Source organism: Leucoraja erinacea, chromosome 1 (assembly GCF_028641065.1).
Source record: "Leucoraja erinacea ecotype New England chromosome 1, Leri_hhj_1, whole genome shotgun sequence".
NCBI classification, from domain to species: domain Eukaryota; kingdom Metazoa; phylum Chordata; class Chondrichthyes; order Rajiformes; family Rajidae; genus Leucoraja; species Leucoraja erinaceus.
The window spans coordinates 8937019-8953193 of record NC_073377.1 but is presented as its reverse complement, the minus strand read 5'-3'; the positions used below and the strand labels follow the sequence as shown (position 1 = coordinate 8953193).

The 16175-nt window shown below is 46.6% G+C and overlaps 2 protein-coding genes across 4 annotated transcripts in view; both read left to right on the top strand.

Moving 5' to 3' along the window:
* Positions 1–16175, top strand: part of LOC129705670 (lysine-specific demethylase 3A-like) — an 87316-nt gene that overhangs the window by 556 nt on the left and 70585 nt on the right. For all 3 annotated transcript variants that reach the window (XM_055649565.1, XM_055649481.1, XM_055649400.1), the window contains exon 2: positions 13638–13781. In XM_055649565.1, the coding sequence (XP_055505540.1) occupies positions 13638–13781 (144 nt within the window). The remainder of the gene's footprint in view (positions 1–13637; positions 13782–16175) is intronic.
* ptcd3 (pentatricopeptide repeat domain 3) overlaps positions 1–16175 on the top strand; it is a 354967-nt gene that overhangs the window by 315854 nt on the left and 22938 nt on the right. The gene's annotated exons all lie outside the window — the stretch shown is intronic.

The window sequence follows — 16175 nt, the reverse complement described above, 5'->3', positions numbered from 1 at the left end:
ACAGGTGTAGGGTTTATTACAACGTCGATCGGAGTAAAAAGAAACATTTTGGCAACAAATGATATAACTTCCTCTCCTGTGCGCCCCCTCCCCCCCACTCTTCCCATTGATGCCGTGCTGCGCTGCCGCGGATTTCCAGCCCCCCTTCACGATCTGCAGCTTGCATTTTGTAACCTGCTGGGTTATTCATCCATTTTCTATGATGTCTAATCGTTCCAGCGAGCTGAACTTTGCAAAAGGAAACAAATCGGACAGCGATTCCGTCTTCTTGCACGGAATGCTGCTCGTTTGCAGTAACTTATTCATTCCTCACCGTGGAGGGTTGTGGAGACACCAGTGTCGACCCCTTATAAGGATCTGTGCATCGGGTTTCCCACTGCTTTGAGAATGCGAAAAAGATGGAAACTAAACCAACGTCAAAATCAGAAAGGTCCATCTGTGAAAATAGATCATTTTTGAAAAATCAGTAAAATAACAATCGAGGAGCCCAGATTTTATGTGATAATCTATTGCACCCTTAGTCTGTAATTCTTAATAAATTAATTATCCATTAATTCTCAATTGTCATTTACGGCAGGTCCGCAAATAGTTCCTGTTCGGAAAAAATTGGGGATTAATAATTAGCTAGAAATTTAGGAACGTGCAGGTATGCAGCGCCTTTTTAATCATTCTTGGCAAAGTGACAGATTGGTGGCAGCCTTGCGTTGGTTGCCCAGAGAGCTGAGCGAAGTGTCACCTGAAGGGCTGGATACTGAGAGTTTTAAAGGTAAAGGGTGATTAGAGGCGCTGGAGTTTGGAGACTGACTTTAGACCCATAGTCTTCTCACCTAGCGATTTGAAAAATACATATTTGATGCCTTTCCTAATTTTTTTAGAACTGTCTAAAATTGCTACTAGCTTAAAATAGCCTTGCGGGATGAATTTGGGTAATGTGGGGGATAATGGGCAGGTAACGACTTGGGTCAGGACCCTTTATCAGACTGCCACCATTAACATTACTAATCAATGATGTGAGAGATCTGAGACATTTTGTATTTTGCAAAGAGAGAGTACAGAGGAGATTTACTAGAATGTTGCCTGGGTTTCAGCAACTAAGTTACAGAGAAAGGTTGAACAAGTTAGGTCTTTATTCTTTGGAGCGCAGAAGGTTAAGGGGGGACTTGATAGAGGTCTTTAAAATGATGATGAGAGGTATAGACAAAGATAGGATAAGCTTTTCCCATTGAGAGTAAGGACGATTGAAACAAGAGGACATGACTTGAGAATTAAGGGACAGAAGTTTAGGGGTAACATGAGGGGGAACTTCTTTACTCAGAGAGTGGTAGCTGTGTGGAATGAGCTTCCAGTGGAAGTGGTGGAGGCAGGTTCGATTTTATAATTTAAAAATAAATTGGATAGTTATATGGACGGGAAAGGAATGGAGGGTTATGGTCTGAGTGCAGGTAGATGGGACAAAAGGAGAATACGTGTTCGGCACGGACTAGAAGGGCTGAGATGGCCTGTTTCCGTGCTGTAATTGTTATATGGTTAAAGAGTATTCCTATTTCCTCTGACTGGAACTATTTCAGTCTGAAGAACGGTTCTGACCCGAAATGTCACCTATTCCTTTTGTCTCGAGATGCTGCCTAACCTGCTTAGTTATTCCAGCATTATGTGTCTCTCCTCTGTTTCATTGACTGTTAACTGTGGTTTCCTTGGTCTTGATATAAGTGAGGCAACTTATATAAAGTTAATGTATTCCGACAAATTGGTTTTGTTTCCTCGTGCATGTTCCCAGAAGCTGCCTGAACTTGCTTCCCCAGTTACTGAAGTTAGGAAGTGACTGAATGTGCTGCCTGGCACTGTCGTCTAGTATATGGAGCTCGTCGCCACTGAATGGAAGAGCCTGCACTGGGTCTCTGTATGAGCCAGTCCCACCTCCCTGCTCTTTGCATCCTGGGGCAGGAGTGTGGCGACATTTTGCGCTCTCTTCCAATCCAATGCAGTCACTCGACCCTTAAATCATTCGACCTGTAAATCTAGCACCATTCCTAAGTGTTCTAATGAAATTCGAAAGATAGACACAAAATGCTGGAGTAACTCGGCAGGACAGGCAGTATCTCTGGAGACAAGGAATGGGTGATGTTTTCAGACATTGAAGAAGGGTCTCGACCCAAAACGTCACCTATTCCTTCTCTCCAGAGATGCTGCCTGTTCTGCTGAGTGACTGGCATTTTGTGTCCATCTTCGGTGTAAACCAGCATCTGCAGTTCCTTCCTATTCAGTTCTACCCCATTGTGGACATTAGACTTTGATCTCTAGAACAGGCGCTTCAATGCTGAGAACTACATGTTCCCGATGTTGGGGGAGTCCAGAACCAGAGGCCACTGCTTAGGAATAAGGGGTAAGCCATTTAGAACGGAGATGAGGAAACACTTCTTCACACAGAGAGTTGTGAGTCTGTGGAATTCTCTGCCTCAGAAGGTGGTGGAGGAGGCCTTATTCTCTGGATACTTTTCAAGGGAGAGTTATATAGGGCTCTTGAAGATAGCGGAGCCAGGGGATATGGGGAGAAGGCAGGAACGGGGTACTGATTGGGGAAGATCAACCATGATCACATCGAATGGCGGTGCTGGCTCGAATGGCCTACTCCTGCACCTATTGTCTATATTCTGCATTCTGTGTCTTTCTCTTTGCTCTATTTTGGTGTTGTACTTGAGTTTGCCTTGCTGGTATTTGTATAGCATTATCTCATTTGTCTGGATAGCTTGCAAAGCAAAACTTTTCACTGTACCTTGGTACACATGACAATAATAAACCTCAACACTTCTTCAAAGCAGCGCATTTCAATTTATAAACTAGGCAGTTTATGAAGGAAATCTTCATATCCTGTTTTATTTTAAATACTTCCAGGTAATAATCCTCCTGGTAGAAAATGTTTTCCCATATCTACCCTCAAATCTCACAAGCAAAAGATATCTGTGGAGGGAAATGGACAGATGATGTTTTGGATTGGGACCCTTCTTCTGACTGATGGAGCAGCAGGGGTGAAAGCTGGCTAAAAAGCGGTGGGATGTGGGTTTAAACTGTGCAAGAGATAGGTGGTCCCAACCTGAAACAACGTCTGTCCATTCCCTGACCTGTGGAGTTCCTCCAGCACTGTGATTGTTGCTCAAGATTCCTGGCATCTGTAGCCTCCTGTATCTCAAAACCCTTTTGTGTAGTCCGGGACTCTGCTGGGTGGTCCAGCTTCCCCCTGGAGGCCGAGGACCACCCGCTGGAGAGTAGAAACTTGCCCGCTGCGGATGGTAGAACCGCAACCCGCGTTGGAGACCGGAAGGCCCGGCTGGATGGAGGAACCATGGGGAACCCACCTTGAAGGCGCCGGTAAGACACCCTGCAGCTTGGCTAGTCCGGGCACCGCACCAGAGGCCCAGCACGTGGACCGGACGTGGCCTGCAGCGGTGGAGGACACCATGGCTACACTAGACCAGGCCGACTCTGTAACACCGCTAGGATAACAGTCCTTCATGGTCAGATCAAGATCCCTGTACTTACAACAACTGGGACTCAAATGGCGCCATATTGGTGACTATACCGTCTCAGTGTACTTCTGCTGTACATTTGTACTGTATCTGAGGTGCTTATCCAATATGTATCTAAGTGCCCTTGCACATTTTAAAAATCTGTACTTTCTCTGTAGCTGTAACACTATATTCTATACTCTTGTCTATTATGTAGTCATGGTTTGCCTGGATAGCGTGTAAAACAGGGTTTCACTGTATTATGGTGCACTTGACAATAACAAAACCAATAATAATGCCAACAATGTTTTAAGAGGGAACTGCAGATGCTGGAGAATCGAAGGTTACCAATAATGCCAACAATACCATTTGGTCCCTGTTATTCCCACCATTCTCTATACTCTATAGCTTTGGGTGTATCCAATCTGGACCAAATGACTTCTGCTTTGAACACTAGTGATGTGTTTGGTACTCTTGTTTCACTTAGTCTACTTTCTATATTCCACACTCTGTTCAACCAGGGAATTTTGTAACATCGCTAGGAAAATGGATTACAACGCAGCTTCTTTTAAAACCAATTAACACTGGTCTTGACATATGTGGCAACTGCCTTCGCACTTCCAATGGGGTTTCATTTTCTTCACTTTTCATGAGATCATAATGCATTTTAGGGATCTTATTTTTTTTAATTAATTTTCTATTTAAGTTGAGGATTTTGGGCTGGGGAAAAAATTTGTTCACTTTCGCTCCCTGCAAGGTCGCAGGAGTTTGCAGAAACCGAGTATTTCTCCAATGTTTGAAATGCCTGTCTAGATCATCTACGTCTCGGAGAGATTGGGTATTGGTTTATTATTGTTGTTAAATGTCCTGCAATGTAGTGAATAACTTGTTTTGCGTGCTATCCAGGCAAATGTAACCATACATGAGTAATGTGTAGGAAGGAACTGCAGATGCTGGTTTATAGGGAGGTTTTCACGGCAGTCGGGTCACGACCCATGACCCGTACTGTTGCTAGGCTACTCCAAAACCCGCTGAAATTGTCAATTTTTGCGCTGTAAATAATTATGGAAATCGGGATAAGCGTGTGAGACATTTAGCATACTTCAGAATTCCAAAAGTGAGGAGAAATGACGGTAGATAGAAGCGAGAGCAGAAGGGACAACAACAGCCAGAGTGCTTGGTGAACATTGGCCGTTTGCTCACTGCATTTCATCAACTAAGGCATTATTTGTGTGTTTTCTTGATTCCTTTGGCATCTAAAAAGTTTCAAAAGTGATAAATCTGGCTGTAATTTTTTTTTTTTTTTTTTTAAATCGCCCATGGTTCTCAAGTGGGCTTTTACATACAAAATGAAAACGTATCTGAAGAAAATTTTACAGCCAGATTTATCACTTCTGAGACATTTTAGATTCCAAGGAATCAAGAAAATACACAAATAATGCCTTACCGTTGATGAAATGCAGTGAGCAAACGCGATAATTCCCAATATTTTCAATTCCGATATCTGCACGGCCAATGTTCACCAAGCACTTTAGCTGCTGTTGACCCTTCAGCTCTCACTTCTCTTTACCTTCATTTCGCTTCACTTTTGGAATTCTGAAGTTGGGTACATGTCTCTCATGCTTACCCCAACTCCCACAAATTTTTACAGCGCAAAAATTCAACATTTTGAAGGTTTTTAACAGGTAGGAAAGTACGGGTTTCTTGCATTAATAACATATACCGGAAGTGACGGATGTCCTCCAGATGGATTTAGCGGCTCCGTATGTCAAGCCCTATGACTCAATGACCTTATGTGCAACCCCCCTATACTGCGGACAGAGTGCTGGAGTAACTCAGCGAGACAGGCAGCATCTCTGGGTGATGTGATGTTTCGGGTCGGATTCAGTTTGAAACGCCACCCATCCATTTTCTTCAGAGATGCTGCCTGACCCGCTGAGTTACTCCCGCACTTAGTGTCGAGCTTCCAGACACTAAAATCAGACCATGCAAGAGCACAATATTCTCACAGAGGAATATGCAAAGAGACAATACACAGTGCAGAAAGTCGTGTTACAGGAACAAGGTAGGTTGAGAGATCGGGACTACACCCTTGGGTCATGCAAGGTCCATTCAAAAGTGCGATAACAGCAGAGATTAAGCTGTTCCTGAATCTAGCAGTGCCTGCTTTCAGGCTTTTGTATCTTCTACCTGGGGGGAGAAGAGGGAGTGAGTAGGGTTTAAGTGAACCTTGATTATGTTTTGCTTTGCTGAGGCAACTTGAAGTGTCGATGATGATTGAAGATAGACACAAAACGCTGGAGTAACAGCGGGACAAGCGGCATCTCTGGAGAGAAAGTAGACAAAAATGCTGGAGAAACTCAACGGGTGAGGCAGCATCTATGGAGCGAATGTTTCAGAGAAGGAATGGGTGACGTTTTGGAGCGAGACCCCCCCCCCCCCGAGAGATGCTGATCTGTGTGATGGACTGGTCTACGTTTACAACTCTCTGCAATTTCTTGCGATGTTGACCAGAGCAGCTGCCAAACAAAGCTGGTGCTGCAACTCGAAAGTAAATGTAGAAAAAAAACACAAAGATAAAAAGACAAAAAAAAAGGAAAAAACAAAACCCTGCTAAACTAAAGAAAAAAAAGAAAGGAAGAAAAAATAAAAACAAAGCAAAACAGAAACTGAACTGAGAATTTCAACAATTTGTCGTCAAGTCCGTTCCACCCTATAGTGGTAAAATAATTTTTATAACGGTTAAAGAGGGAGCAATTTATGTTGAATGAAAACGTTCAATAAATTTTCCCCAAGTCTTATCAAATTTAACCAAGGGTTCAACAATGTCACTCCTGTTTTTTTCTAAATTTAAACATGATATCGTTTCAGAATACCACTGGAGTGTTGTTGGAGGGTTAGAATCTTTCCATTTAAATAAAATAGATCTTCTGGCGATTAATGTGGTGATAGCCCATGATCTTAATGCAGAAACAAAGAACTGCAAGTGCTGGTGAATACACAAAAGGATACAAAGTGCTGGAACAACTCAGCCGGTCAGGGGGCATCCCTGGAGAATATGGATAGGAGACGTTTTGGGTCAGGCCCCTTCTTCAGATTGATTGTAGTGATGTGGGGCTTCAATGTTTGAGAAACGGTCCCAACCCGAAACATCACGGAACTCCAGAAGGACTTTGACAGTGGGAGAGTGGGCAGAGAAGTGGCAGGTGGAATATAATGTAGCAAAGTGTGGAGGTGGTCGGAATAAAGGCATAGACGGTTTTCTAAATGGACAGAGAATCCAGAAATCGGAGGTGCAAAGGGACTTGGGAGTGCTGGCGCAAGAAGTTAATCTGCAAGTCGAATCGGTAATAAAGAAAGCAAACTCAATGCTAGCATTTATTTCAAGAGGGCTTGTATACAAAACAGAGCTGTATTGCTGAGGCTCAATAAGATGCTGATAAGGTCGCATTTGGAATATTGTGAGAAATTTTGAGCACCATATCTGAGGAAGGATGTGCTGGCTCTGGAGAGGGTCCAGAGGACGTTTAAAGGGCTTTCTCACGGTGCGACCTGAAACAAGACTTAACAAGAGTTTAACATCGTGGGAACCTTCTGCGATAACAGTACGGCATTCGTGGACCCCCGAGGACCTCCGTGGCGCTAACGTCAGGTAGTCGTGATACTTTTTGAGGTCGGGAGAAAATTCAAACATTTTTGAATTTCTCCCAAGAGTGCCTTGGTGAGCTTTGCAACATTGTTTGAATGCAGTGGCCCGCGATATCCGTGCGATATCCGTAATAACTCTTGCGGGTACCGTGGGAACTCCTGCGAACGGTAAACCCAGAAGCCTGACAGAGGGGACATAAGGTGAGGTTAAATAAATATATTTTTTACTATCAGATTGATGTCTGCAACTCTTCATTAACACATCACTACAAGAGGAATGTCTCTAATGTTATAATCCCTCTGATGCTGAAACACAAAATAGTTGAAGGGAGGTGAAATAATCACATTTTTATTCTTTTTCATTTTTGAGTGTCCAAGTACCTCACTTGCTGAGCTATTTTACTCCAGCAGTTTGTGTCTCTTTTTGTCTGAAAGCAGTTTCTAACTGGAGGAGCTCTGCGGGCCAGGCATCATCTACGGAGGGAAATTGACAGGCGAGCCTTGCCTCAGGCTGCCTTATCTCTCTACACCCCCCCCCCCCCCCCCCCAACTGCCACCCACACACACAAATGCTGGAGAAACTCAGCGGGTGCAGCAGCATCTATGGAACGAAGGAAATAGGCAACGTTTCGGCCCGAAAAGTTGCCTATTTCTTGTGCATGTGTCGGAAGGAACAGCAGATGCCGGTTTAAAGAGAGAATGAGTAACTCGATGGCAGGCAGCATCTTTTGGGAGAAGGAATGGGTGACATTTCGGGTCGAGACCCTTCTGATATGCTGCTTGTCCCGCTGAGCTACATGTTGGGTCTATCTTCGTTTTAATACAGCATCTGCAGTTCCTTCCTGGCCGAACCCGATTGAAAGATGAGAGGCTGGGCGATAGAAATCATTAATTGAATTAAATAACTAGATACCTGTCTAATCGTATCTACAGGATTGGACAGGCTAGATGGAGGAAGAATGTTCCCGATGTTGGGGGAGTCCAGAACCAGGGTCCCAGTTTTACAGTCTACCGTGGGAACTCTTTAATTACAGCGGGAAACCTTCAGTTTCCCAGGGGGTCGGGACGGGACTGGAGTTGGGAGGGAAAGGTGGGGGAGTCGAGGGAGAGGAGGGGGAGACAGATGGGGGTGTCTTCATTTAGTGGCGGTGGGTGTCTGTCACTGAAACAGGCAGGTGAGATTTCACATTCACCTTGTATGTGCCTCTCTCTCTCTCTCTCCCTCCCTCCCTCCCTCCCTCACACAGGCATGAATGGATGAACTCCACGGGCCAGGCAGCATCTACGGAGGGAAATGGACAGGCGACCCATTCTTCAGGCTGCCTTATGTCTCTCTCCCCCCCAACTCCCACCCACACACGCGAATGCTGGAGAAACTCAGCGGGTGCAGCAGCATCTATGGAACGAAGGAAATAGACAACGTTTCGGCCCCGCTGCACCCGCTGATTTTCTCCAGCATTCGTGTGTGTGGGTGGGAGTTGGGGGGAGGGGGGTGGGGGAGAGACATAAGGCAGCCTGAAGAATGGGTCACCTGTCCATTTCCCTCCGTAGATGCTGCCTGGCCCGCGGAGTTCATGTTCATCCATTCATGCCTGTGTGAGAGGGAGGGAGGGAGAGAGAGAGAGAGGCACACACAAGGTGAATGTGAAATCTCACCTGCCTGTTTCAGTGACAGACACCCACCGCCACTAAATGAAGACACCCCCATCTGTCTCCCCCTCCTCTCCCTCGACTCCCCCACCTTTCCCTCCCAACTCCAGTCCCGTCCCAAGTTCGGTCTGTGAAACGCAACACGCCAGCCCCGACAACCAGCCCGGTGGTCAGTCCTTTGAAGATAGACACCAGTTGCTTGGAGCAACTCAGCGGGACAGGCAGCATCTCTGGAGAGAAGGAACGGGTGGCGTTTCGGGTCGAGAGCCTTCTTCAGACTGAAAGTTTCACCTCTCAGTAGATCATAAAATAACACAATCATCACGGTCAATGTGAGACACAGTCTTTATTCATATTTGACAAAATAAAAAGACGACTTCTTGCACATATTGAGAGAAGGTGCATCACACCAAACAACATTTGTCTAAAAAAAACACAGATTATTCTTCAGCTCATTAAAGAGCTCGGGTGAAAAAAACCAATATAGTGTGTGACACAAAGTAACATCATTTGTGCCACGTGATTAACTACACTACAGTCCACGATGTTCATTCACGATTAACGGGAAAGATCGGGAGACGGACAAGTCACTCGCAAAAATGACAGAATTGCAGAGTACCGTGGGATCTCTTTATCTACCTCCCGCTATATCGTGCGGAACTCTTGTTGGACCACGACCACTTCACTCTGGTGACATCTTGCATCAGGTCGCACCGTGAGAACTGGCCTTTACAAGAATGATCCCAAGAATGAGTACAGTGCATTCAGAAAGTATTCAGACCCCTTCACTTTTTCCACATTTTGTTACGTCACAGCCTTATTCTAAAATGGATTAAATACATTTTTTTTAAATCATCGATCTATACACAATACCCCATAATTTAAAGTGAAAACAGATGTTTAGAAATTTTTGCTAAGTAATTAAAAATAAATAACTGAAATATCACATTTAGATAAATATTCAGACAGTACTTTGTTGAGGCACATTTGGCAGCGATTACAGCCTCAAGTCTTCTCGGGTATGACACTACAAGCTTGGCACACCTGTATTTGGGTAATTTCTCCCATTCTGCTCTGCATATCCTCTCAAGCTCTGTCAGGTTGGATGGGGAGCCTCGTATTTTCAGATCCCTCCAGAGGTATTCGATCGGGTTTAAGTCCGGGTTCTGGCTGGGCCACTTAAGGACATTCACAATCTTGTCACAAAGCTATTCCTGCATTGCCTTGGCTGTGTGCTTAGGGTCGTTGTCCTGTTGGAAGCTGAGCCTTTGCCCCAGTCTGAGGTCCTAAATGCTCTGGATTAGTTTTTCATCAACGATCTCTCTGTACTTTGCTCCTTTCATCTTTCCCTCGATCCTGACTAGTCTCCCAGTTCCTGCTGTTGAAAAACATCCCCACAGCACGATGCTGTCACCACCATGCTTCACCATAGGTATGGTATTGGTCAGGTGGTCGGTGGGGGGGGGCTGCCAGCAGTGCGTTTGTCATTTCTTTTTTTTTTTGGTGTGTGTCTAGTGTTACTTTGTGTGTCTCTCGGTATGTCTTATGTGGGGGGTGGTGGGGAGGGGAAACGGGGAAACCACTTTCCGTTGCCTCCTCCACGGAGAGGTGGCTTTTTCCATGTCCTAACATCATGCGGCCTAACATCATGGTTTGGAGCGGCCTTTCCCGGAGTCGGGCCCGGAGCATCGGCAGCAGGCGCAGCGTGGACTTTTTTCATCGCGGAGCGGGTAAGCCCTTGCCGGGGGCTGCCAGATAGGAGTGCTCCGATCGCTGGCCTGGTGTCGTTGACATCATGGGACTGTGGTCTGCGGAGCTACTAGCCGCGGGCAGGGCGTGGACTTACCATCCGGAGCCTGGGATCCCTCGCCAGAGAAGAACTGCGGCCTGCAACATCCTGAAGCCGCGGACTGCAGTAGGGAATTACCAATTCGGGACCTTCAAACCGTGGAGTGTGTTCCACCGCCTGTACATCGGGCCGTCTGTAGCGGCGACTACGGAGGGTCTATGGCCCTGACCACGGGCGAACAAAGGAGGGGGACTGGCTGAACTTTGTTGCCTTCCACCACAGTGAAGAATGCTGTGGTGGATGTTTGTGTTAAATTTGTGTACTGTGTGTTCTTTTTAACTGTATCGTATCGCTGCTGGCAAATTCATTCCACTGCATGTGATGTGCATGTGACAAATAATTTTTGACTTTGATTTTGTGATGAGCGGTGCCTGGTTTCCTCCAGACATGACACTTGGCAAAGAGTTCAATCTTGGTTTCATCAGACCAGATAATCTTGTTTAGGTGCCTTTTGGCAAACTCCAAGCGGGCTGTCATGTGCCTTTTACTGAGGAATGGCTTTCGTCTGGCTTCTCTGCCATAAAGGTCTGATTGGTGGAGTGCTGCAGATATAGTTCTTCTTCTGGAAGTTTCTCCCATCTCCACACTCTGGAGCTCTGTCAGAGTGACCATCGGGTTCTTGGTCACCTCCCTGACCAAGGCCCTTCTCCCCCAATTGCTCAGTTTGGCCGGGCGGCCACCTCTATGAAGAGTCCTGGTGGTTCCAAAGTTCTTCCATTTAAGAAGGACGGAGGCCACTGTGCTCTTCGGGACCTGCAATGCTGCAGAAATTGTTTTATACCCTTCCCCAGATCTGTGTCTCAACACAATCCTGTCAGAGGTCTATGGACAATTCCTTTGTCTTCATGGGTTGGTTTTTGCTCTGACGTGCACTGTCAACTGTGGGACCTTATATAGACAGGTGTGTGCCTTTCCAAATCATGTACAATCAATTTAATTTACCACTGGTGGACTCCAATCAACTTGTAGAAACATCTCAAGGATAATCAATGGAAACAGGATGCACCTAAGCTCAATTTTGAGTGTCATAGCAAAGGGTCTGAATACTTATGTATTAATGTGATATTTCAGTTATTTCTTTTGAATTACTTTGCAAAAATTTCTCAACGCCTGTTTTCACTTTTCTATTATGGGGTATTGTGTGTAGATTGATGATTATAAAAAAGGAATTTAATTTTTAATTTTAGAATAAGGCTGGAACGTGACAAAATGTGGAAAAAGTGAAGGGGGCTGAATACTTTCTGAATGCGCTGTAGGTTAACCTATGATGAGCGTTTGACGGCACTGGGCCTGTCCTCGCTTAGTTTAGAAGAATGAGGGGGACCTCATTGAAACGTACAGAATAGTGAAAGGCTTGGATAGAGTGGATGTGGAGTGGATGTTTCCACTAGTGGGAGAGTTCAGGACATTCAAGTTGGCGGATGTGCAGGAGTGGGCGCCGTCTGTGTGTGGCAGCCTGCCTGCAGTCCGTCTCTACACCTTTTTTTATTTTAAGTCATGTTAAAAAATGTTAGTGGAGGTCTTCCATGTGGGGGGTGGGGGTGGGGAAGGGGGAAAGTTTATTTCTTAGTCACCTACCTAGTCGGAGAGGCAGCATCCCTCCAAGCTGCTTCTTCGCCCCGTCCTCGCGGCCTACCATCGAGAATGGAGCAGCTGTCGGGATCGGCAGGGACAACAGCGGCGGTGGTGCAGCGCTGGGATGCCAACACGGAGCGGGCGATGCCTTGCCGGGTCGCCGTGCGGTAAGCTCCGGAGCGTTGTGGCCATCGATCCCAACATCGCGGAGCTGGGGCTGCGGGCGTCCGGGCGCGGGCGGCGCTGGATTTGGAGCGCCGCAGAGCCAGGGATCGAGTTCACCGGTGTCGGAGCTCCAGCCGGCGCGGCCTGAGGACTACGAGTGCCCCGGTCTCCGGGGAGGAGGCAGCCGCTCCAGACTTTTCCAAGCCGCTGAGGAATGTTTCACCCAACGCCGAAGTTCCATCTTCACGGCAGGAGGGCCCTGAAAACCATCGGACTGGCTGCACGGCCACAAATGGGCCCCGACCTCGGGTGTTTCACAGAGGAAGAGGACTTAAATTTCTGGTGCCTTTCCCCACAGTGGAAAGTTTATGATTCTGCTGTGGGGGGACGTTTGTGTTGAACTCTATAATGTGTTGTGTCCATTTTATTCTTTTTTTTTAACCTTTTTCTATGGTTGGTAATGGAACTTATTATTTAATTTATGTAAAGCACTTTGGTGTCAATGCGAGTTGACTTAAAACGGGCTATATAAATAAAACTTACTTACTTACTAGGACTAGAGGTCATAGCCTCAGAATTAAAGGATGTTCTTTTAGGAAGGAGATGAGAAGAAGGTGGTGAATCTGTGGAATTCTTTGCCACAGAAGGCTGTGGAGGCTGTCAGTGGATAGTTTTAAGGCAGAGATTGATAGATTTTTGATTTGTACGGGTGTCAGAGGTTATGGGGAGAAGGCTGGAGAATGGGGCTAGGAGGAAGGGATAGATCAGCCATGATTGAATGGCAGTAGACTTGATGGGCCGAATGGCCTAATTCTGCTCCTATCACTGATGTACTTATGACTATAGGAACATGAAAGAAACATTGGAGCAATGAAGGAGGTTCGAGGAGGTGCCTGTGAATCATTACCTTGCCTGGATGGTCTGTTTGAGTCCCTGGATGATGGTGAAGGTGGAGGTGTAGAGGCAGGCATTACACCGCCCGCAGTTGCAGGGGAGAGTGTCTGGGGAAGGGGCAAGACCAGTGAACCAGGGAGTGACGGACAATCACGCCTCAGCACAATGTTTTTGTGAGGTGTAAATAACGCAAACTTTTGTTTCCATTCACAGTGCCACAGTCAATGTCAACAGGGTCGTCTGTCCCCTGCTGATTTTTCCAAGCCCGTTCCCTTGTCTGTGGTTTCACTAGACAATGGGTGGGGACCTTTTAATGAGAAGGTGTATTTTGTTTTTTTCTTGCCCTTCTGCAGATCTACTTGGAGTTTGATGATAGTTGGTGTCGCTGGATAAAGCTTCATGATGAGGAGCTGAGTGTCTTCCTGATCGAAGACCAGTTAGCCCTGGCTGACAGGAAGCCTGAAGACGTTACTGATGGCGTGTGCTGGCCTGTTCTGGTATGAAGAAGTCTTCTTTTGTATTTGTTATCTCGTAAGATGATGCAGCCTCGGAGGCAGGTCACACAGCTTCTGTGTGTGTTCTGCACTTTTATCGGGATTGTGACTGGTGTGGTGCCTCAACGTTATAACATTCTGCCTCTCGCTCTCCCTGTTGTTCCAATTATTCCCCAAAATCTGTTGATCTCTGCTTTGAATGTGCAGTTTTAACAGAACTCTTTCTAACTGGTTTTGGTTATGGTGGATTGACCTCCTGACGGCTGCACAAGGCCACCCCTGGGTCACATCACCTCCCCGACTGCTTCTCGTCCCGGCTGCCCACGCTATCTCTGGGGCCCCCCCACCGCTCCTCCCGTCCGCTTACAGACCAGACCTGCCGCTCCATCCCACACAGCTTCCTTGTCCATGTCCAGGCCACCGTGGCCACCACCCTTACCTGCACTCAGGCTGTCCGTGGCCCGCGACCTTTGACTCCGCCGATCCTTGCCTCCAACCTGGCTGCCACCTGGATTCCAGGCCCAGTTCTGGACCAAGATTCTGAAGAAGGGTCTCGACCCGAAACATCACCTCCCTGTCTTCTCAGTAACTGACTGTCGTGTTCGATAAATCACTGGATTCAGATAACAGTTTTGATTCACTCAGTGATTTATTACGCCACCAAATAAGCCACATACACTCACGTACCCTCGAATAATCTCGAACGCACTCGCAAACCCCGAGTACACAGCAGAGCACGCCGCAGGGTGTTATGTTCAAGATCACCTGCCACCGTTCACGGCAAGGTCCAAGGCTGAGGCTCTCTCACCGAAAGGGCGCCCAACACCAATCATTATGGAGTAATTCAGCGGGTGAGGCAGCAGCTCTGGAGAGAAGGAATGGGCGAGGTTTTGGGACGAGACCCTCCTTCACAATCAGTCTGAAGAAGGATCTCGGCCCCAAATGTCACCCATGGTGGCCGATTGGGAAAGGGGGAGATGCAGCGAGACCTGGGTGTCATGGTACACCAGTCATTGAAGGTAGGCATGCAGGTGCAGCAGGCAGTAAAGAAAGCGAATGGTATGTTAGCTTTCATTGCAAAAGGATTTGAGTATAGGAGCAGGGAGGTTCTACTGCAGTTGTACAGGGTCTTGGTGAGACCACACCTGGAGTATTGCGTACAGTTTTGGTCTCCAAATCTGAGGAAGGACATTATTGCCATAGAGGGAGTGCAGAGGCGGTTCACCAGACTGATTCCTGGGATGTCAGGACTGTCTTATGAAGAAGGACTGGATAGACTTGGTTTATACTCTCTAGAATTTAGAAGATTGAGAGGAAAAGGGTTCATAGCTTAAGGATAAGGGGGAAATCCTTTAAAACCGAGATGAGAAGAACTTTTTCCACACAGAGAGTGGTGAATCTCTGGAACTCTCTGCCACAGAGGGTAGTTGAGGCCAGCTCATTGGCTATATTTAAGAGGGAGTTAGATGTGGCCCTTGTGGCTAAGGGGATCAGGGGGTATGGAGAGAAGGCAGGTACGGGATACTGAGTGGGATGATCAGCCATGATCATATTGAATGGCGGTGCAGGCTCGAAGGGCCGAATGGCCTACTCCTGCACCTAATTTCTATGTTTCTATGTTTCTATTCCTTCTCTCCAGAGATGCTGCCTCGCCCGCTGAGTTACTCCAGCATTTTGTGTCTAATTTCGATTTAAACCGGCATCTGCGGTTCTTTCCTACCAATCTTTATGGCATTTCTTAGCAGAGCAGACCGTGCCACTGCCCCCTCCCCGAGCCAATCATAAGCCCCCCTTGTCCACAACGTTTCTGTGCTACTAGCGGCAGGTGGTCTACCCAAATGTTGCTGTTGTGAATTGTTCACCAAAGCTACACTTTCCCATACAATGGCCTTGAAGACTGCGCTCCCAGGCAATGATCACAGATAACGCGTCTGGAAACTTGTTTTCGAGAGGCTATGGAATGTAAGGGCTGCTAACTTTGCTGATAACCCCATTTCACATTTTAGCTGAAATTGTCAGTTTAACCCTTACAATACACTCTCCACCCCTTGGAGTCATCAGCCTACATTAGCGCCCATCTAACTACATGTTACTGAGTATACAAACAATAATAATCAAAAGTACAGTATAATAATTATATCTCTATGAATGTGAGGTGATTGTGTCTCAAACTAACTATCCGTCATAATGGCGTGAGTTATGTGTTCTAGCAGACACCAAGCTAGTCTCGGATGTCTCTGAAAGCAAAGCTTATCTCAATGGCCATTGCAAGCATCCCCATGATTTACTGGCCCCGTTTATTCAGCCCAAGCATGCAAAGTGATGTATTGAACACAATTTTGCCTCGTATTAACCCCATACACCACAAATCCAATTACATTTGGCCCACAGGCTCAA